The sequence below is a fragment of the Notamacropus eugenii genome, chromosome 5, assembly GCF_028372415.1.
Source record: "Notamacropus eugenii isolate mMacEug1 chromosome 5, mMacEug1.pri_v2, whole genome shotgun sequence".
NCBI lineage: Eukaryota > Metazoa > Chordata > Mammalia > Diprotodontia > Macropodidae > Notamacropus > Notamacropus eugenii.
The window spans coordinates 153711122-153731813 of NC_092876.1; the positions used below are offsets into that span (position 1 = coordinate 153711122).

The window sequence follows — 20692 nt, forward strand, 5'->3', positions numbered from 1 at the left end:
CTTTGAAATAATCCAATTCAATCTCTTCATTGTACAGTTGAGGGAACTGAGGTTCAGAGAATGGAAATGGCTTCTCAAAGACTGCACATCTGCTTAGTCACAGAGCCAAGGCCAGAATCCATGTCTCCTGCCTTTAACCCTGACACTCTTTCCAATATGACACAGCCTTCCGTCATCTATTACTTATTGTGTAGCCTACAAATCCTCTATAAATACATCCTTCCCATCCTTCCCCTTAAAGAGTGATAATTTTCCCCATTTCAGAGTTGCTAGAGCACAGAAAAGCTCAGTGTACCATCAATAGTACCATGGGGAGGCATAAGCTATGACTCCTAATCTTGTTTCTAAACCTCAAAACCACACCATCTCTTTCTCAGACCTTCCTTTCTGAAAAATAAACTCAGGCTGTTTGAGCTCAGAATGTATTTCCATGGGAAAGGGGGTATAAACCACAATGTTGACATTCAATGAGTCACAGGCATTAAGCAATTCTTCCTTCACTGTGGGCTTTGCTGAGAAGCAAGCAAAGGAACAGGTCCATTCTTTGTTGTTCATTACAAAGGACAAGTGGAGCCAAAAATAATGTTTTATTTTAAAGGGTCTGATTATCCTTCTGATGGATTAATCCCACTCTTCTTTCCTTGGGCTCCAAGCTTTTGAGCCAGCTTCCCCCCACTTTCTCCTACCCCAAAGTCCTGAGAGGTCACTTCAGTGTTGTCATTGAACAACTGGCGTTTATACACCTGAAGGATGGTAAAAATGTTTTCTTCTTAGCCCTATAAAGTAGAGAGTGCAAATGTCCCCATCTAAGCATCTGAGAAATTAAATGACTAGCCCATGGTTATGAATCTAATAGGTGTCTGAAGTGTGATTCAAATAGAAGTCTCCTGATTCCGAGTCCACAAGTCCTCTACCCATCATACCCTACTACTATTCCCATGTTGCTGTGACTTCTCAGCTCTTCAAATAAAAAGCTAAGTTTGAAGAGATGCTAGAAGTATCTTCTCAAAGGAAGATTGAGGATTCTCAGTGGAATCCAATTATCTGTACTATTCTTGTCTCTCCTTTTCAAAGACACGTTAAATTTAATGACAGAACAATTGGTATACTCTCCTTCTCACCAAAGACAATGTTGTGACTTTTTGGTTGGCCTTACTTAACAAGTAGCATCTTAATGAGGCACACACAACTGGTACACACAGGAAGCAGTCTAAGTAGCCAAGAAAATCTCACAACTCCCTGTGGACATATTGACAGTCACTGTAGACTACAGTGACAAAATTATTTATTAGAATCAAAAAGATTATCAGAGACATAAGATAGTTAGTTAGACAGACAAACATCAGACACATGAACTTTTTGGCTCAACCAGGCATTTATTGCCTTTGGCACCTTGGAAAGAAATCCCAGTAGAAGGGAATGATGATGAAGAGGAGAAGGAAGAGGAGAAGGAGACAGAAGAGAAGGAGAAGAACAAAAAGAAGAAGGAGGAGGAGGAAGAGGAGGAGGAGAAGGATAAGAAGGAGAAGGAGGAGGAGGAGGAGGAGAAGAGGAAGAAGAAGAAGAGGGAGAAGAAGGAGGAGGAGGAAGAACAGAAGAAGAAGAAAAGAAGGAGAAGAATAAGGAGGAAGAGGAGAAAAACAACAAGAAGAAAAGAGGAAGAGGAGAAAGAAGAGAAGAAGAAAAAGGAGTAGAAGAAGGAGAAGGAAAAGAAGGAGAAGGAGAAAGACAAGAAGGAGGAGGAAAAGCAGGTACAAGGAGGAGGAGAAGGAGGAAAAGAGAAACTCATGTCACCCAATATAATAATTCATAGGGTTTTTTTCATTTTCTCACAACCCCTTAAGGGAGATAGTGAAAATATTATTATCCACATCTTAGAGATGGGGTAACTGAGGTTGAAACAGATTAGTGATTTTCCCAAGATCATAACTAAAACGCATAATAGCTCCCATTTATAGAAAGCGTTAGGGTTTATAGAGTGCCTTCTTCACAAGAGACCTATATAGTCTGAGTCCCTCCTACGTGGCCTTGGGCAAGCTATTTAACTTACCTGGGCTTCAGCTTCCTAAAATGAAAAAATAAATAAGAAGTCTGCACTGGATGACCTCTACAATCCCTCCAGCTCTAAATTCATGACCCTGTGATGCATTCCATTGAAAATTAAGGATATCAAGGCTCACAGAGGTTAGTGACTGAGTCCCAGTGTAGTACAACTAATATCACCCACCCCTCCTCACATTTAGATAGTACTTGAAGGAGGTGGGTAGTACCAACATTCTTAAATTCCATTTTCAAAGGAGGAAACTAAGTCTCGGAGAGGATAAATGAGTTGCTTAGGGATAGATCACTAATGAATGTTAGTAATAGAATTCAATCCCACATCTTTCAACATCACATAAAGCAATGTTCACACTGCACATACCTATGCCCCGAAGGTGTCTGCTTTACACCCACTCTTCCAATCGGTTCAATTTTATCCATTGAGAATAATGGAGACAAATGTCAGAACGTTGACCTGAAACTTGAAGGTGCAGAATAAGTTATAACAATATCCCTGGTAATGAGTTGTTCTGCATTCAAAATATAATTTTTAATGTTGCATCACTAGAAACACAGACACATTCTGTGGTCTCTAGCTGTCATCTTTTCATTTAACAACCCCAGATGAAGTCATCAGTAATTATTCAATTTTGTGAACCATAGTTCATTCTCTAGGACCCTCTCCTTTTTCCTTTTCTAGCCTTCTTCTTGTTTCCATGCAGGTCTAGTGTCTGGAACTAATAATAATTGAAGAAAATAGAAATCTAAGAAATAAAATACTAGAAATTATTTAGCTTATCCTTACAGAACTTCTAGTGAACTTCTAATCTGTCTTGATTTATTTCAACAATTGACACCCTTGGAAAATTTCCTATTCTGGATGTCCCTGGTATATATAGAGTTTCTGATTGTATATGTATCTAGTGGTTCAATACTGACTTCAGAAGGAGCAGATTGGCAGGGCAAAGCAATGGAACTCACCAGAAAATAGCCTCCATTGCTGCTGTATTTTCCAATAAGAACTGACTCCGAATATCTGATCAGGGTGCTCTCCCTTTTCCAATCTTCCCAAATATTTATCAGGCAAAGCCAAAATACAATACAGATATATTCTTCCACTTCCACTCCCAGCCTCATGAGAAGGTGAATTTATTAATTTACAGATACAGAGAAGAAATTAACAAGGTAAATTGCATTCTAAGAACATAGTTGAATCTACTCAAAATGAAGACGATGAACAAAAGAAAGTCATTTCATCCATTAAACTATAAACATGAGTGTGTGATACTGTGAATTCCTGAAAATCATCCCAGGTACTACAGTAGTAAATTACAGCTAGTCACATTGTACTCATTAGTAGAAATTAATCCAATTGCTATAGAGTTGTCCACATTGAATAATGAATAAAATGTCCCCTTCACCTACTCCACCACTACCAAGAGAATATTTGTACATGCCACAGATCAATCATTTTTTAATACATTTTTTGGTTTGGAAGGTACTTTGGAGAGCTAGTCCAACACTTATTTCACAGGTAAGGTAATTCAAGGCACAGAGGAGTTGTGACTTGCCCAGGGTCACATAAGTAATACATGGTAGAACAAGGATTCAGACTGAGGTTTTCCTAACACAAGTCCCTCTCACTATCCATTATACCACAAGGTATGAGTAAAACTAAAAAGGAGAGCATAAAATGGATGGCAATAATCTCTTATGTATCTACAAGTTTGGTTTTTTTTTTTTAATTTGTGTGTATATGAATGTAGTCTTTAAATTTAATCACCTCATCACCTTTAGTGAAAGTCTTGATGCCTGCGATTGCTGTTCAGTCTGCTCTGGGAGTCGGAAGACCTCTTTCTGATACTAACTGCTAATCAGTGGGCAAGTCACTCAACCATTTTCAGTTTCCTCATCTTTTAAATTTAAGGCAAAAGATATTAGCATTACCTTCCTCACAGAGAAAACAGATCATAACCTAAAAATACTAATAGCTGAAAATAGCTAATAGCTAAAAACTGTTAGACCTTAAAATTGCACTGAGACTTTCCAGACACCCTGAATAAATGTAAATTCATGGTATCATTGATTTAGAGCAGGAAGGGGCCTCAGAGACCATTTAATCCAACCCCTTTGTTTTTCTGATGATGCTCATCCGCTTACTATCACAAACATAGTATTAGTGATGAAATTTGAACCTATTTCTTCTGACTCAAGAGCCGGGGTTCTCTTCACATTGTGTCATCTTGCTTCCCTATATTATTCCTGTCTTTTACTCTCTTTCCCACCTTCCTCCTCCACCTGACTTGAACAAAAGTGTTGTGACTCTGAGCATATTCTAATACCCTTTTCTTACAATACTTTTCTTATCTTAGTCTCATTTCTTTATCTCTCCCCATCACTGACTGTGCCCTGCTATGTTACACATTTCACATTATTCAAACAAATAGTTTCCTAAGTAAAGAGAAATATCATACCCCTAGGCTGTCATGGGGCCTGGATAAACTCAAATTCGATTCAATTTAATTATTGAAGGACCAAGTTGATGATTATTAGAGCTGAGATCACGGACTTATGAAATCATTGGCAATGTTTTCAAGGCCATCTAATCCATATGTTCCTAATAAAGGAATCCCTTTTATGATATCATAGAGTAATGGTTATCCAGTCACTGTTTGAAGAAGGAGAACCTACCATATTCATGGCTTATTCTGCTTTGGGAAGTGAATTGTGAGCTGTCAAGGGCTTAGAATTTGAACCTACAGTTCAGTTAAATGTTTCGTCTTCTTCAATTCACCCATCACTTATTTGGATACCATTCTTCTTTGTTTTGAAGCTACCTAAATAATTTTGTTTGTGTTTTGGAGAACGTGTTTAAAAATGCCATGAACTAGCAACAAAAGCACAAGGTCATAGAATCTAAAGTTAGAAGGATCTCAGAGGTCATTTTACTCAGTCCCCTCATTTTTACAGTAAGGAAAACTGAGGCCCAACATGGTCAAGTGACTTACCCAAAGTCACACAGGTAGTAGGCATCCAAGGCTAGATCTAAATCTCCACAGCCACCCTTCTTCCTAAATTGGACATCCAAGAATTCTGATGGTAAGGAACTAGAGAACTATAGCTTTTTAAAAAAAATAGCTGGCCTTATGATTAAAAATTTTTAAATACCTGAAGAAATACCATAAGAAATTTATAGAATGAAAGCTGAGGGTAATGCCTCAAGGCAAGATGCCATATTAAGCTGCTAGATGCTAGCACCTTAGAACAGTTTAATCTACAAAACACACCAGTCACCCTTCACAGGAAGCATGGTAACCTCCGGAATGTGTGGTGGAGAGAGTAGGATGGCAGGACTGAGGAAGGGGCACTAACAGGGCCCCTTGGAGGATGCTCAACACAGACTTTACCTACTTAACACTTTTGTCTAAAGTCTTGTACCCTGGGACCAAGAACTGAAAATAAAATGAATCAAAATTGTATTTTAAGACATCAGACCACAAGATGAAATCCCTATATCCAGTTCAGACCAATGAATTACAATTTCTCAGTCAGTAAGAGTTTGCTTCTTCAAAATCTCATCTGAAACTCATTCCTATAAAATAAGAATAAATATCTCTAAATGAATATATGGTAGGTCCAGAAAATTGCCACTGCTTTCAATAATTCCTCTCTTTATCAGAATTGGGCAAGTCATTTCTTAGCATCAAACTGTTATTTTCCGGGGTCAAGATTTTTTGTTCTCTTTTCTGAGTATTTTTTTGCCCTTACTTGCAAAACACTGAATAATGTACACATGAACTATGATCACATATCTATGGGTTCATCTAGTTTCTACACATTTTGAATTTCTGTTGAAGTCTTCTCTGTCATTTTAATTCCTTTTATTTCATCCCATTCTGGGGTTTTGAGGTGCCCATCTGACTTCAATCCACATAATTCTGGGGCATTCCTCAAGTCCTAGAATAAGAATGAGCTATTTGGAAATGGAAGGACATTTTCCTTTTTTGTAATCTATGTTGTATTTGTCTTTCATTTTTGAAGAGGACCAGGAGGGCCCCAAAATACTGATAGGTCCTCTGCCCAAGCTCCACTCAGTGGCTATATTTTGGGCCCTCCTGGCTTAGAGTGAATGTCCATGCTAACTGTTTCTCTTTGGAACTGCAACCCAGAGGATCTTCCCCTCCCAGCTTGTAATTATGTAATGCTTTATCAAAAGCCTGATTTTGAACACCAATATAACCAACTAACCTTGCTTAGTTACAATTTAAATTTAAATTAATTTTTTTCAAAGCATGAAATATAGTGAGCTTTTCTATCCCTCTCTAAGTCTTCATCTGAGCCATATTTTCCTCATTCTTCCTCGTTGATCTTGCCTTTTGTATAGTGGCTAGTCCTGCATCTTCTATCCTGGATCCACTTTGCATTACTTCACAAAGATGTTTTTGATTAACTTTGAAGCCACTTGAGAAACTGAGTTTCAGGCAACTTCCAAATGCAAAGAGGAAAACTTAGCTGAATAATTAGGAAACAAATAATTAGGAAAATGTACTTCATCAAATGAAGTACCAGAAAATAGTAGGACTTCTTTCTTCATTGGCCATAGAGCAGCCTCAGCTGGGGTTTTGCTATTGACATATATGATGGAAGGGTCAGGAATGACAGCTAGGTGGCCAGAAAACAATGAATGACTGCCTGCTGAGCCTTTGTTTTGTTGAGATTTCATCTTCAAGTTGAGCCAGAGAGGATCTTGAGAATGTTCAGCTTCATTATAGTGGTATACAAATTATTTGGGACAAAGAAAAATAATTAAATTTATTTACTTATGTAATGAACTGTGCACTTTTTTACATCTTTAAAAAAATTCAATATGCCCTACAACTTCTTCTCATTACATTAACTTCTTTGACATGCTTTTTAATTGAGTTTTCAGATTTTTTGTCTTATGCTTTTAAGATCTTCATCATGAAACTATACATAACACATTGGACATTAAGCATACATTTGACTAAGATTTCATTTTCCCACATCTCACTTTGATTATGGCGCATAGATTTTCAGTGAGGTTTAAGCCAAGTTAGTTTCCAAGCCATGAAAATATATTTGTCTCCATCTCATAGACACATTTCTTAACCTTTTATGACATGTGGCATGGTACAAGGAAGTGTTACAGTATTCAATTATTTCATTTCCATTTGTAAATTTCTATAATTTAGCAATAATTCTGTTTCCCGGCATTTCATCATTTCCCCAGTGCTGACAAGACTTTCAGGTCCAGTGGAAGTAAAAAATCCCCAAGTAACTTTTGGTGCTGGGTGATTTACAGTTTAATGAAGATTCCCAGCTCTTACAGGCTTATCTGAATCTCTTGTGACAAATTTTGGGGCACAGCCTTAGATGCAAGTAAGTTTCATCAGTAAAAATTCTCTGTTTCCAGTCTTATTTATTTCCATCTTTGTATTTTCTTGCCCATGGCAAGTACCTTCTTTTTCTTTGAGTGAAGCTTAAAACACTTGCCTTCCTTACAACAACCACTGCTACAGTATCGCTAGTACTCAAGAGCTTCAACTACATTTCCTTGGTACAATATCCACTCTTTAAAATCACAGAATTAAAAACGTGACAAAAAAGAGCAACATTTGCATTTGTGCAAAATCCAGCTCTTGACCAACAGGACGTAGAAGTACACATAAATGACTATTGATGTTGAAAAAAAATATTGTTTGTCCCAAGTAATTCACACATGACCATATTATCTATGGCTAGTCATATAGGGCTGCAATACCATTACATAATTGTCTAAAAGAAAAGTTACTTTTATTCTGGTAATATTGTTCATGGCTTTTGCTCTATGTTGTCTATAATTGAAAAGTTATTATCCTGGCCTTCCTGAAAGATGTTCTAGCCACTCTGGCCTAGAAAACAGGTGCTAAGAAGACTAGCAGATGGTCCTACAGATATGGACCTGGAAGCTAGTATATATAAGAGAGTGATGCCAAACAGAGACTGTGTACCCAATAGTCACCAGCCATCTTGAGACCTTTTCCCCACAGAAATAAATTGATATGTGGCACTTACATTCCCAGGAGATACCATAAAATCCCATTTCATTTATAGTGTACATGAATTGCAGTACTAAAGGCATAAACTTAAGTTCTTCCTCTTAGGACCGTTGGTATATCCTGAATGAATTTCCCAGATGAAATGAGAAAATAGGTGGCATCATTTTTGTTTCTGGCATCATTCTACTTTCTCTCTGGACTTGTTTGTCATCAGCTAGTGCTTACTACAATTTGATTCAACAATCATTCATGAAACAGTTATTATAAGCAAGGCAGTCTTCTAGACCAGAGATAGAAAATGGAAAAAAAACTATACCTTACCTGCCTTCAAGGAGCTTATAATCTAATTTAATTAAATTAGCCCTCTATGCTTGTGACCCCAGAAAACCATCCTGGACTATGCTTCATATCCCTTCCTTTTGTCTATCCTATTCATTTTGCCATCTCTCTTGCAACTTGTCCCCAACTCACATAGCATGCCTAGATCAGACCATCAGAAAAAAATGCACTAAGTCTATTAGGGGAATTCATACTTTTAGCTTTGAAATTCCTGACCTAGGTCTTGACTGATGAGTAAGTGAATGCAAACTCATCTAGTACAGTATATTTTGCTGGTCCCAAATCACTAGATCAGACTACATTTCACATCCTATTCAGCAATTCACAGCATTGATCTGACCATCTGCCCTGTGACTGCACCTGTCTTCCCCAACCTACCTCATGTAAGCGGTGTCATCTCCAATCATCCTGGTCTATACTTGCAGTTGGGCCCAGGTGGTTCTGGAGAAGAAAGTGAGGCTGGTGACTTTTCACAGTCCTCCTTCACTTAAAACCAACTCATTTGCAAGTTGTGGCATCATCTGCCTGATGTCATGGTCCTCTTGGAGAATGAAGGACAAAGAATAATCACAAAAACCACCCTACACACACCCTTCTACCTTGCTCTGGGCTCTGCAATCACATCAGTAGTACTGCATTACTACTGTTTCTCAAAAAGGCATCCAGGGATCAACTCACAATCTCTGCTATCCCTCAAACATAGTTAATACAAAATAGATATTTGATGAAATAGCATAGTAAGAAAAATTAAAACATTCCCCCCCATAATCCTAGGCTACACTATACCACAAAATATGAATTTCATCATAATCAATGAAGGTAGTGGATTCACATAGGGATTGTGTATGAGTCAAAACCATTAAAGAAACACTTGTAGCCAGGATACGCGTCAAGTCACGTCTCCAGTGCTACCAGACTACCAATGTGTACTGGCTATGTCATCAAGCTTCTCTCACTGGGAATCCTCTCTGTATGGTGTGGTATCTATGCTAGGTGAGTTACTGTTCCTGTCTGCAATAGTCTTTTATTGTCTACTGGTAACTACTAGACACTTTATCTCTACTGGGTATTGCTTCCCTGACTTGAGATTAGCTAATGTGAGAGCTGCGCTCTTGGTTTCAGATAGTTTCTTCGTTGTCATTGGTTACTGAGTACCTAGTCTCTGTTGGTCATGGTTCACTACTACCTGTTTCTGGGATCATCTCTTTGGGGCCACCCACTAGCATCTAGTGACTCCAAAGAGATGATCCTTTCCCCCTAGGGACAGGCTGACAGTTTTTATCATATCTTTAATCATGCTCAGCTAACAAAATATAGAATGCCCCCAGGATAAGATTATGTTTACTTTTGTACCTTCATGTCTAGGTATTGGCAACCTTCTGTTATAGATAACTATCTGACTTAAATTTAGATACTCCCAAAATCTCCTATGGCTTATGAGGAAAATTAATTTTCAACAGAAGCTCAACTCAGGAGGCTCTCTACTCCTATCACCACCAATCATATCTGTTAGCAGCAAAGCCTCATTGCTTTGATGTTGTATTTTAGTGAAAGAAAAAAATCTCACTGTCTCCCTACACTACATTTGGTGAAGATTAAATATATACTTTCATTTATGCTTCTTATTATTTAGGTCATTTTTTCTCAGTATGTCAAGGAAGTTGTAGGAAATTAATTTCTTCAAGTAGTTTCAAATATACTTTTCCCCTGCTATACATCTTCCCCTAAAAACTCAACCCATCATGAAAACCCATTCCTGGATATTCTGGGGGTATTTTCATGAACTTAAGTCTAATTAAGTAACATAACAACTTCAAGCAAAAGCAAGCCAAGGTAACCCCTTGGAGATAGAAGAATATGCACAGAGTTTGTTCGTTTCTGAAGTTATCTAAGCTCCTGCCCAGTGATTTTGGGGGTAACCTGGTTTTAAAAACCAAGGTTATTGAAATTACAATGGCCAGCTTAGAGCTAGAAAACTATGAACAGTCCATATTCTTCCACCCAATGATTCTGCTCCTGGGCAAAGGCTCCCAAGAAAATAAAAAACAAAAACGAAGTTCTAATAGATTCCCAAAATATCCATAGCAAGCCTTTTTATGTTAGTGCCTATTCATTGAGGAACAGCTTACAAACCTAGAATAGATTCATGCTATGGAATGTTATTGAGCAGTTAGAAGTTACAAGTATGAAGACTTCAGACGAAGATAGGAAGATTGATCAAAACTAATATAAAACAAAATAATCAATGTCCTAGGATCAATATGAACAATGACTTCAACAATACAAATGAAAAGACCACTAAAAGAAAACTAAACTCTGAATAACTGAAAAGCCAGTGAAGTCCCAAGGAGTGGATAATAAAATATTATTTAATCCCTCTGGGAAAAAGTATCATTTCACTTAGCTGGTTTTCTTGGTCATAAGGGAGAGTTCAGTCTAAACTAGGAATTATGATATAAAGATTTTTAAAAGGATCAATAGACTGTCCTATAAAAAGAAAAATAAATGAAATTCTTAACAAAGAAATGAAAACTACATGGAGTATCATAAGGATTTTTCTGTCCTGTTGTACAATCCTAGTAATACTACAAACTGTGAAAGCCTGTTAGCCTCTTGAAGATTCTTAGCCAAATTCTAGAATGTGTTATTAAAGAAGTCATTGGTAAACATTTGGAAAAGAAATTGGTTATTACCATAAACTTTCTATCATGAGTTCATTAAGTATAAGCTTTGGTGGGTTATCTTCATTTCCCATTCTTTGTTACTATTATTACAAGACTGGCAGGAAACAATGGCATTTAAAAAAATAATGAATTTGGAATGAGAATACCTGTGGTTAAGTCTTCACTGAGGGGCTTTGGAAAGACTATTTAACCATTAAGAATCTGTTTTATCATTTGTAAAATAAGTAAAATAATGCACGCTTTATTTCCTTCCTGGTGCATTGTGGACATCAACAAAGAATTGTTTCAAAGAGCTTTGCAAAATGTAGCATTTTATTTAAATGACAAAAATGAAAACAAGGGATGACATTAATGAAATACATAGAAATCTTGTATCAGGAACTCTTTCTAAATGACCAAAGTAGTCTTGGATTAGGGTTGATTTTATTGACCCTATAAATGTGGTTTATTTGTTTATTTTATTCATTCTTCTAGCTATGATGAAGTAAAAAGGAAAATGGAAAAAGATTACCCAAAGAACATTGAAGAAGAATTTTCAGGAATAATTGGCAATATAGATGCTGCTGTAGAAGTGAATGGTGAGTATCTTATCAAACTTGAGATAAATACCACTTCAGAAAAAGATACCTTTTTAGAGTAGAATTTTAGGCATTCAATGAATTAGGATTGAAAAAACACATATGTATTTCAACATAATTGGTTTCCTTTGCAATCCTATGTATTTTATTTTGTGCATTTAAAAACATTTTTTGGAGAAGGGGTCTATAGGTTTCACCAGAGTGCCATAGTGGTTAATAACCAAAAAAAAAAAAAAAAGTGGTTGTCTCTAGGCTCTGATAAGCACAATACAAGACTAGTTCTTAGACATAGTTTGACACGTTATCTAAAGTTATCTGACCAGATCCCTAGAATACTAGACTCTTCAACACAGGATCAGGGGATAAATTGACACAGTTGCTCTGTCTCTACTTCTGGAAAAGCTCAAAAGGGCAGATTCATTCAATAACTCAACCAACATTTAATTGGTGGAAACAATGATATCAAAGTATGAGAAAATATGGGAGAGTTGATAGCTGAGTAATGGACTTAGAACATCAGGGGTCTTTTGTTTGAACCCTGCCTCAGACACTTAGTAGCTATGTGTCTCTGGCTAATTAATTTAACTTCCTTAAGTCTCAGTTTCTTCATCTGTAACATTAATGTAATATTACTTGAATTACCTACCTCAAGGAGTTAATTTGAGAAAAAGGCTTTATAAACCTCACATAATATATATATATATATATATATATATATATATATATATATATATATATATATATATATATATATATATATTCAAGTTATTGTTATTCCACACAGGCCCTGTCCTTAAATGGAAGTACTTATCAGAACTGCTTGATTTCCCCTCTTTAAAAAAAATTTATCATAAAGCATCATTTATTTGGTAGTAGGGGAGAGAGTACTCAAAAATGAAGTTGATATAATGTTTAAATTAAATATCCGTCAGAGAAAAACTAAACTAAATGTAACAATTAAAGACCAATACAGTACAAAACACCATACAGTCTGTCAACTAGCATTTATGAAACACCTACTATGTATGTACCAGGTACTAAGCACTGGGGATATAAAGGAAGGCAAAGACAGCCTCTGCTCTCAACGAACACACTGTCTAATGAGGAAAGAAAATATGTAAACTATATGTAAACAAAGAACATACACACAGAATAAATAAGAAATAATCAACAAAATCATCAAAAATATTAAAATAATAAAAAAAATCAGCAAAAGGAAGGCACTAATATTAGAAGGAATGGAAAAGGCTTCTTAAAAAAAGATAAAACTTCAGTTGAGACATGAAGAAAGACTGAGAAGCCAGGAGGCAGCAGCAAAAAACTATGTGACTCCAGCATGGTACAGCAGGAAAGAGTCACTGCATTTGGAGTCCATGAACCTTGTTTCCAGACGCTGTGTTTGTTACTTATTATCTGAGTGGCTTTAGGCAAGTCACTCCCCTACCCTCGATTCCTTCTTCTCCCAAAGGGTTGGGTTATACTAGACAATCTTCCATTTTGAGAGATCAATGTATGCTGAAGACTTCATTTAGAGAATAAGACTTGAACTGCGCCCTGAAGGATAGATAGGATATGGTTAGGGAATATATCAGTGGAGTAGATTTTATTGGAGTAATATACAGGGGCAATCATATAAACAAAGACACAATGCAGTATAAGCTATAATATAGATTATATATAATACATACATACATATAGACACACACACATAAATATATACATATGTGTGCATGTATATGTATATCTACATGTACACACATATGTACACACATATATGTGGGTATATATAGTTTATATGTGTACATATACATGTATACATACGTATATGTTTAAAAGGACTAGAGGGGAAGATCTAAAGGCTTGTTCTATTAGGCCCCAGAGGACTGAATCGAGTGGAAATTGCAAAGAGGTGAACTGAGGCTTGATGTCAGGAAATTTTCTTAACAATTAATGCTACTCAAAATGGAATAACCTCCCTGGAGAGATGGTGGGTTCCTCCTGCTGAGAGGTCTTCGAGCAGAGCCTGGTTGACCACTTGTCAGGTATTTTATAGCAGTAGTTCCTTTTGTCTATGGGTTGAACTTTTTGGCCACTGGATCCTTTCCAACCCTTACATTTCATGACTCTGTAATTCTAAGACTATTTGATTTTTTACTTATATCCCCAGTACCTAGTATAGTGTCTGGCATATGGTTAAGTACAGCCATTTTTCAGTTCTATTTGACTCTAAATGACACCATTTGGAGTTTTATTAGCAAAGATACTAGAGTGGTTGTCCATTTTACATATGAGCAACTGAAGCAAACAGGGTTAAGTGACTTTCCTGGAGTCACACAGCTAGCAAGTATCTGAGTCCAGATTTGAACTCAGGAACTCAGAATGATGAGTCTTCCTGATTCCAAGCCCACTGTGCTACATAGTGCTGGCATGTAGTAAGCATTTAATAAATGCTCATACAATTTAAGTGAATAAAGACTGTAATATTACTTCTATTATTTCATGGGAAAGGGACATTGGATACAGCAGCCATACTGGATCAGAGGAGTTACCTTGGACAGTAATAGGATGATGCCAGATTATGATATGCATTAAAAGTGAGCCTAAAAAGTATGGTCAATACACCACCTGACAAATTCTCAATTGCACACTAAAGCAAGACTGCTTTTAAAAACATTACTAATTCTCTCATTTGCACACTTCTTTTGTTGTTACCAAACTTTCAATTTATGTCTTTTAGGTTACGTTTACTTCTTTTCAGGACCAAAAGCCTATAAATATGATATAGAGAAGGAAGACGTGGTTAATGTGGTGAGATCTAGTTCCTGGATTGGTTGCTAAATAAACACATAAAGTATGAAGATTACTGGAATGAGCTGACGACTGGATCATGAGAATAGAAGCACAATGTAGGGTAGAATTCTTCCTGGAGGGGCTGACTTTTTAGAGGCCGCTGACTTACACAAGGGTAGCAGGAAATTATTCAGTGAAAAGGAAAACTGAGCTTGTCAATTCCATCACCATCATTGATACAATGAGTTTAAGCCATGTCAGATTCAGTTAACTTACCGTATCATTTTAATGATCAGAATGAACTCCCCAACTCAACATCTCAATTTTCCCTTCCCCTTGGGCTTTAGTAAGAATTTGGGGTTTGTTATTTCTTATCAGGAGGAAGGCCTCTCAAAGGCATCCTGATAAATATGACAAACGTTTCACTGACTAGAAAAATTATTGGCTGCATTGTCAACAATATTTTTGTAGGCAATCCACATTCGCAGTGCTGCAATTTGCTGTGCATTTTTTAAAATTTCCTGTTACTATTAAAATGCCATACAGCCAAACTATGATGTGATTGGTTTGTTTTGTTTGTTTGTTTGCTTGCTTTTCCAATTTAGTGCTTAATGCTCTTTTGAAATAGATAAGGGCAGACAAAGTTGCGAATTCCCATACTGGACCAAGAAGAACACTTTGTAACAGGAAATCTTTCCAACTGAAGCCAATGAAAATGTTTTATTAGGACATTTCCTCATTTTTCCTTTCTGTTTAGTATTGACTGGCTTCTACTAAACTATTTTTTCTTTTAGTGTGTGAACTATCAGTTGAAGGAACTAGAGATGTTTAGACTAGAGAAGAGATGACTCAGAGGAGACACCTTGAGTATGTGAAGGACTATCAAATGGAAGACATTGGATTTGTTCTGCTTGGATTTTGAAAAAAGTAGGAGGAACAAGGGTAAAAGTTGAAAATCAGTCAATTTAGGCTTCATATCAATGTTAACTGCCTAAGAAAGCTGCTTAAAGGTGAAATAAGCTATCTGGGGCTGGAGGTGGAGGGAGTAAATATTTCCATGAAGGAGATCTTCAGGCAAAGGCTTGCTAAAACTCTTTCTGGTAGGGACAAGAGATTCTTCTAATAATTTGTCATAGATGGCCCATGAAGACCAGGCCTGCTTTGAAATCCTGTGACAATAGATAGAAACATGAGCCTGACAAAGACTGTAGTAGAAAGCAGGAAAATGGAAAGATCTTGTCTGAAGTCAGAGTCATTGCTCAAATCCTGCCTCAGTTGCTTAGTAGTTATGAGATCTTAGGCAAGTCATTTAAACTCATTGGGCCTCTCTTTCCTCATCTATAAAACAAGGTCTAGATTAGGTGGTCTCTGAGATAATAGCACTATGAACTAGTGCTATGAACCAGACTCCTAATCATCTTCTGACTTCAGGAAGAATCACACTAAATGAAACCTTCTTTAAATGACATATCTAGTTCCCTCCAACAGGTCTCTAGGAAAATAATAATTAGCACTGATTTAGCACATTAAGATTTGCAAAGCGCTGTGTATATGTTCATTCACTTGAATCTTTTTGTAATGCATTCTGCAGTGTTATGCAACTCTATTAGACTTCATGCTAACTATTAATTTAAGGTTTGTTTGTTTCTGCTGCAATTTCAGTGTGCTTCCTAATGTTCAGTCTTTAGTAGTGAGGAACAGAGCTGATAATCTTCTTTATATAGTTCAGGTTAAAAAAATCAGGATTCTCTCTTTTTATAAATTGTTTTCTTGCTAAGGAGAGCAATCTCCTACCTATAACATGCATAGGGTTACCCTTTTAAAAAATATGGTCGAGTACTGGAGTGGTGAATACTCCATCTATCCAGGCATCTCATGGACCCTCCACATATTCTTGTTCTGGGTAACTTTTGTCCATATTTTGCCATTAATTTTCCATACATAGAGGAATTCCTCTGGTGCTCTTGGTACCTTCAAGGTACAATACACCACCCTGACTTAAAGACTTTCTATTTTAAATGGAGGAGAGGGCTTGAGAAAATAGCTATTTAAAGCTTTTTATTGAATTTCTGCTGTCAAAACTTAGATATGTGTTATTAGACCCATTTGAAGCCTCCTAAATGGAATGCATTTGACTGAATAAAGGCATATTTGACAGTCTTGATTATCCAATGAATGACAGACCACATATTAATAATAAGATGACAGACTGTTGTTATTTTTGTTGTTCTTCAGTATGACAGCTTGTGACCCCATGAGCCATGCTGTCCATGGGGTTTTCTTGGCAAGGATACTGGACTAATTTGCTATTTCCCTCTCCAATGGATTAAAGCAAACAAGTTAAGTGACTTGTTCAGGGTCACACAGTAAGTATCTAAGGCCAGATTTTAGCAAGTCCTCTGGACTCCAAGCCCAGTGCTCTGTCCACTGAGCCACCTAATTGCTTCCTGGGATGATGATGATGAACTAATTTCCTTCAAAAGCAGTGTCTGCAGTTGGTGTTAAAACTATTTTATGAGCTACTAGGACTACAAACTAGTCCTTATGACAATGAATCCTAGTATGAAGAGTATCCACCATGTCAGTGGAACACCAAAACAAAGGCTCCTCTTGGTGCTATTAGTTTGTCTGAAGTATGCTACATGGCCTCCTGCTAATAGAATACTTTGAAAGTGGTGTAATCTTTCATTACTCACTGGATTTGATGACTTACTCCTCTTCTTTTCAATGGCTTTTTTGTCAACTAAAATTTATTTGGGGGCTGAGTTTTTCTTTAATACCTTGTAGCATCCCTTGAGATAAATAGGGTCCCCTTCACCCTTCACACAACCAGCACTGAAGATTACAGACCTTGGAGTTTTACTTTTCAAGAATCAGACAGTATTAAGCCTCTAAGTTAAAATAATAACACAATTATATCTCTCTTTTTTTGCACCAAACCTATAACTTCATTGGCATAGAAACTCCCAATGAGGAAATGTCCTCTATTAATGTATATTGGGCCCTGGAGAGTTACCTGGGTCACTGAGAAATTAATTGACATGCCCAGAGTAACACAGTAAGTATATATCAGAGACAGATTCAAAGCCAGGTCTTTCTGATTTCAAGGCTTTTGCTCTATATTATAAACCTGAAGTCCCTGAACTTGTTCTTTTCTTAAATATTCTGATAACCATGTTTCTTTAGGTTCCTTCACAATCCTATGTAATTTATTTAGGCATTTAAAAACATGATTATGAGAAAGAGTCCTTAGACTTTATTAGGCTGCCAAAGGGGAACCCTGCATGAAACAGTTTAGGAACTTGTGCACTATACCAAGCTATCCCCCAGGTAATTTCTCATCAGACATTAAAAGCACAAGTATCCTTTGGAATCATCAGGTCTATGCTGTGACACAGCATTCTCAATCCCTAGCTACAGATGTTGTGTACATTGGAAAGAAACATCTGGCCTTGTACCAAACAAAATGAAAGAGAGTAATTGTGGTTGTGGTATCATTTCTTCATGACACAACCCAGACACCTTTCTCAGCTGAGAAATAGGGGAAGAAATAATTCACATACAATATAAACTTGGTGTCAACATAAATGTAAGTAGGAAGTGTTTTGTTAAATAAAGGCATTTCAACCAACAGCAGTAATGACTCACATTTACAAAATGCTCAAAATGCTAGGAAGTAGCTTCTTTTGGATAGAACATATTTTAGGAAAGAGGGAAATGAAGAAGCCCCTGGTGACATGTGTATATTTATCTTGCTGATAATGACATCTTTCCAAAGATGGGGGAATAATAAGAGGAACTACAATTCTGGACCCTATTCTGCCCAGAACAGAAGAATTGGTAGGTGCAATGGAGATAACAAGGATTTAGTGAGAGTAGTGATCATGCCACATTAGAGGCTGTGCTACAGTAAGAGAAACATCCAGAGTTTAACTTCCATGTTGCATTATTGATGGAGCACAAGTTACCTTCAGTTCTCAAAGTCTATGCTGATGGAGTATAAGCAAGGAGAAATTCTGCCCAGTCTAAAAGGCTCTAAGCTACATGATAGATTTTGTTTGCTACCTGTGAATCTGCTCATCACCAGAAAATTGGCAAATTAACCATATATTCTTTGACCCCAGCAATTCATGATACAGATTAAAAATCCAAAATGGCACTTAGTTCTCTGTGACTGCCTTCTGCTCTTTCAGCAATGATGGAAGAATAGCAAAAGTAGACACAAAAGATTTGAGGAGTCACATGGGTTTTGTGCCATTTATAAAGATTAATCTAATGGCTGGCACTCTGAAATGTGAAATCTCTGACCAATGACCAGTTTGATACATCTTTAGAGGAACTGAATCACACCTCTATAAATGAAACTAGAAGACACAAACAAGCTGAAGCTCATGGGAAAATGGATCATACATTTTCAGCAAAGACATCAGTCAAGGATGCAGCACAGTTGGTTTCATCCTGTGCTCTAGGGCAACAAAAAAATTAGATTATATGTAATACTTCATTATCTCTTCTTATCATTCTCTTCTTCTTTATCTCAAGATGAAAGGGTTACCATGAAAATAAGAACATATACCAATATATATGGCAAAGAGTAAAGAAATGACTAATTCTTTGAAAAACTTGAAAAACATTTCAGGAGCAGAGCCAAGATGACAGAGTTAGAGCAACTACTCACCTAAGCTCTAAGACAAACTCCTTCAGATACCTCTAAAAAGAGAATCTGAATGGATTATGGAGGAGCAGAATCCAACAGGAGACAGAGTGTGTCAGATTTCCAGCCCAGGACAGATTGGAAGGTTGACATGAAGGATCTGTTGCACAGGACTGGAGAAGCACACAGTGCACAGTGCACTGGCTATACCAGCGAGGTCCCCACCATGACAGAGCTGAGCAGGAAGCCTCTGGCTATCTGAGCCAGAAACTGCACCCCAGAATCTTGGACATATCAGCCCAAGATGGGAGTCCAATGGAAGTGAGCAAGAGAGAGCCACAGAGCCTCAGGTAACTGCAGCACCTGCTCCTGAGACTATCAGCCCACAGATTAAATGTCTGTAAGTTACCTACTTGAACTTCTGGGAGCCAAGATGGCAGAGTGATCAGTAAATGTTCTACCTCTCCCCCTGTTGACCTTGAAAAACCCATAAAATACTTCCCCAGGAAAAATCCTGTAACAATAGGATCAGCCAAAGAGGCAAACAGTCTCTTAAGCCTATGAGGCCAGGAAAATCGCAAAGGGGGATCCCTTTTGCTATTGCTGAAGGGGACCAGTGCAAGACCTGAGCTGTCCCAAACAGCCCCACTTCAGTGAACCAAGAGGAGAACCTGAGACCCAGGGGGGTGGAGCCCACAACCACCAACACCAGGACCCCAGGACTGCCTCAGCACCCCAGAGGAATTGGGAAGACACTAGTGCAGATGGGTTCACCAACCACTGAGCTTACCTATGCTCTAGCTCAGCAAAGGAGACCTCCTGTGGCCATATCACCCCTCCTCCCCACTTAATGCAGCTAACTCCAGGATAACTCCGGGAAAACTCAGAAAGACTTCACCTGGCCTCTGTTTTAGCACACCAGCCATCTCAGTCCAGGTAAGCTACAGCATTCTAGCCTGTAGCTGAAAAAACCAGAGACCACAATACAAAAGTCTCAAGTTAGAAACACAAGAATTGTGGGTCAGAGCCCCCTGTACCCCAGAAGCAGAGATCCACTTTAAAAGCCAGGAAAACAGCAATCATCATGAGCAAGAAACAAGCCAGAAAAGATAAGACCATAGAATCTTTCTATGGGGACAAGGACCAAAACATGAATACCAAAGAGAGAAGCATTGAAACTACTCCCATCTCAAACTTCAGAAGGGAATATGAACTCATCTCAGGCCCAAAGAATGTTCTTAGAAGAGCTGAAAAAGGACTTTAAAATCCAAATTAAGGAAGTAGAAGAAAAAGTGGTCAATGATTTTAAAAATATGAAAAAAGAAATCACAGAAGAATTTAAAAGGAAAATTGGACTAATGAAAATGGAAGCATAAAACCTAACTGAGAAAACTGGACAAATGGAAAAGGAAGTAGAAAAACTAACTGGAGAAAATATCTCCTTAAAAGGAAAAATTGGACAGATGGAAAAAGAGATGTAAAAGTTAACTGAAGAAAACAATTTGATAAAAATTGGAATTGGGCAAGTAGAAGTGAATGATTCTATGA

At 37.4% G+C, this 20692-nt stretch overlaps 1 protein-coding gene across 1 annotated transcript in view; it reads left to right on the forward strand.

Moving 5' to 3' along the window:
* The window catches only part of MMP20 (matrix metallopeptidase 20), a 53596-nt gene extending 38555 nt beyond the window's left edge, over nt 1–15041 (forward strand). The window contains exons 9-10 of the mRNA XM_072611251.1: nt 11597–11700; nt 14438–15041. Coding sequence (XP_072467352.1) covers nt 11597–11700; nt 14438–14538 — 205 coding nt within the window. The 3' untranslated portion in view covers nt 14539–15041. The remainder of the gene's footprint in view (nt 1–11596; nt 11701–14437) is intronic.
* The last annotated feature ends 5651 nt before the right edge of the window (nt 15042–20692 follow it).